This window comes from Palaemon carinicauda, chromosome 8 (genome assembly GCF_036898095.1).
Source record: "Palaemon carinicauda isolate YSFRI2023 chromosome 8, ASM3689809v2, whole genome shotgun sequence".
NCBI lineage: Eukaryota > Metazoa > Arthropoda > Malacostraca > Decapoda > Palaemonidae > Palaemon > Palaemon carinicauda.
The window spans coordinates 21,186,570-21,189,069 of NC_090732.1; the positions used below are offsets into that span (position 1 = coordinate 21,186,570).

Below are 2,500 nucleotides of genomic sequence, written 5' to 3' on the forward strand. Positions count from 1 at the left end.
TAGGTGAATTACTTGGTAACCCTTAAATGGACCAGTTGCTTTCAGACACTGGTCATAAATGATTAAGGAAAATATCTATGCTCAAACAAGGTTATTATATACTAGGGATCATCAAAGTACAAAATATTAGTAGTTGGAAAAATATTTTGAAATTTACCTGTATATCAAAGAACAGATAACAAAAAGTATTTTTGGGAAAAGTGTCTGTTACAGTTCTTACACTTTCAAGTGCTCTCCTGATTGTAATTATTTCAGATTCTGTCGGTCCTGACCTTTAGTGTGGAACAAAATATTCTTGTTAATAGTTTATGTATTTCTGTAAGATGTGTTTATGAATTTACTATATTTAAGCTTTATATGTTTAATGTTGGCACAAGACTTAAAGGACAGCATTCATCTATATGGGATCATGAAAATTATCAATTTACCATTACAATGTCCATAGATATGACACAACGAATTTCTCTCTCTCTCTCTCTCTCTCTCTCTCTCTCTCTCTCTCTCTCTCTCTCTCTCTCTCTTGATCGTTCAGGATAAATGATATGTGAATTAACAAGAGATAAAATTTCCCCATATTTTATCACTAGAGACGTCTAAGAGTTTTTAACTCCTTCACCTTCCCTTTAACTCATTCACATTTTCTTTGCCTTCAGGAATGATAGACATACGATCAATAAGATGGATCTTTCCAGTCATTATACCTCTGATACGTCTCATGCTGGGCGCTTTCATGAATGTCGACCTTGAGACTACCTTCAATCCACCGAAATATTTATTCACTCATTATGACTTCATTATCGGTAAGAAATTAAATATAAGTTTTGAACTAAGCCCTAGGCAAAAAAAATTCACTGCTTTGGCCAAACATGGAAAATGCTTTTGGATTTTTTACTTTGAAAATTTGATATGCAATGCTTGCTACTATCACTGTATGTATCCATGGTATGTTTCTGCACCTTTCCCAATAATAGGACCATCATCAAGCAAATTTCAATAATGATTGCATTTATACCTCTACTAAGGAGAATATATTGTTAAACTATTAAATCAACGGAAGTTTTAATAGGAGACTCAATCAGAGGCCGTAATTTATTCAGGGAAATTTGGTACATATTCAATGAACCTGAAGACACTTATTTCTTCTCTATTGCTTCTTATTCAAACCTACCTCTTGATAAGAAAAATCATGGGATCTGATATATTCTGTTTTCATTCCTCTATCCCTTTATTAAATTCAATGCAAAACTTAGATACTCTATACAATTGTGATAAATAGCTCCATTGATATTCACAAAGAAATTGCTTCCAAAGATTTTCTTAACGGGATCAATGTATTATCTAGTAATTTTGACAATATATGATACTGTTATATTTTTTTTAAAAGGATTTCTTCAGGTGATCGAGGATTAAAAGTTTTCTTGAAGATTCCCTTCTTTAAGTATTTCAAGAGCATTCTATAAAACTCTGTAATGTAAGTATTTGCAACCAGTTGGTGGTGGCACAGCGGGCTGTGCGTTAGCTGCACGATTGTCGGAGGTAAAACACTGGAAAGTCTTGCTTCTGGAAGCTGGTGGACCGCCTCCCTCTGAGAGTGTCGTGCCAGCCTTCAGTCGACTCTTCTATTTCCCCCACACGGCTACATGGAACTACGAACTGGCACCTCAGAAGCATGGACTCAGATACTTCATCAATAGGGTAAGTACACATCAAACCTGATCTCAAAATGTTATTAGGTCTTCTATCATGATGGTGACGATGCAATGATTAAACTAAATTTTGGTATTGTCACCCCCAGGTGTAGTTCTGTAAGTAAACGGAACTTACGCTGTTTCCTTCTGGGTGATGAAACCAAACATAATATTAAGTATGTGAGGATATTATTCTCAAGGTCTCTTTTTTTTCTTATATTTTTTATTACAACAATCATCTAGAAAGAGGTTTGCTAATATTCAAATATTACAGTACTGATGGTTTCGTTAAGTTTTGTGTTGTAATTTCTACTGTTTATGACTGATTAACGCATACACAGGCAGTTAGACAAAGAACAGGGTTCGGTTGGGGAGAATTAAGTATTGTTAATAGTACAAGGAATGTTATAATTGTTGAAATACACTGGACGAAGTCCATAGCCATCCGATTGTCGGCTATGGTGTTTATACCAGAACTCACGTTCTTCTGTCGTGAAAAGTTACTTATATACCACTCTACGTTTACTTCTATCCGTTATAATTAAAAGGGCTGTATGAGGAATTTGAGTTTCCCCATATTTTCATTTTGGCCCTTGAATGTTTCAGGGTATCTATTGGTATCTTCAACAAGAATCGAGGCAAGAGTAAGGTGTGTTCTTCCTGAAGGCCATATTGACAACCGCTTCGATTGAGTTACTGACACAACAGCAGGTTGGGAAGATTAAACATTAAAGATCTCGCACCCAACGTTTAGGTTTTAGCTGAATATTGTCCTTTTTTTGACCAATGAAAATGAGAAGGTTTAGGTTATT

General features: G+C 35.0%; 1 protein-coding gene across 1 annotated transcript in view; it reads left to right on the forward strand.

Annotated features, from left to right (window-relative positions):
- The window catches only part of LOC137644848 (glucose dehydrogenase [FAD, quinone]-like), a 59,848-nt gene that overhangs the window by 22,826 nt on the left and 34,522 nt on the right, over window positions 1-2,500 (forward strand). The window contains exons 2-3 of the mRNA XM_068377743.1: window positions 654-800; window positions 1,490-1,695. Of these exons, the coding sequence (XP_068233844.1) occupies window positions 656-800; window positions 1,490-1,695 (351 nt within the window). The 5' untranslated portion in view covers window positions 654-655. The remainder of the gene's footprint in view (window positions 1-653; window positions 801-1,489; window positions 1,696-2,500) is intronic.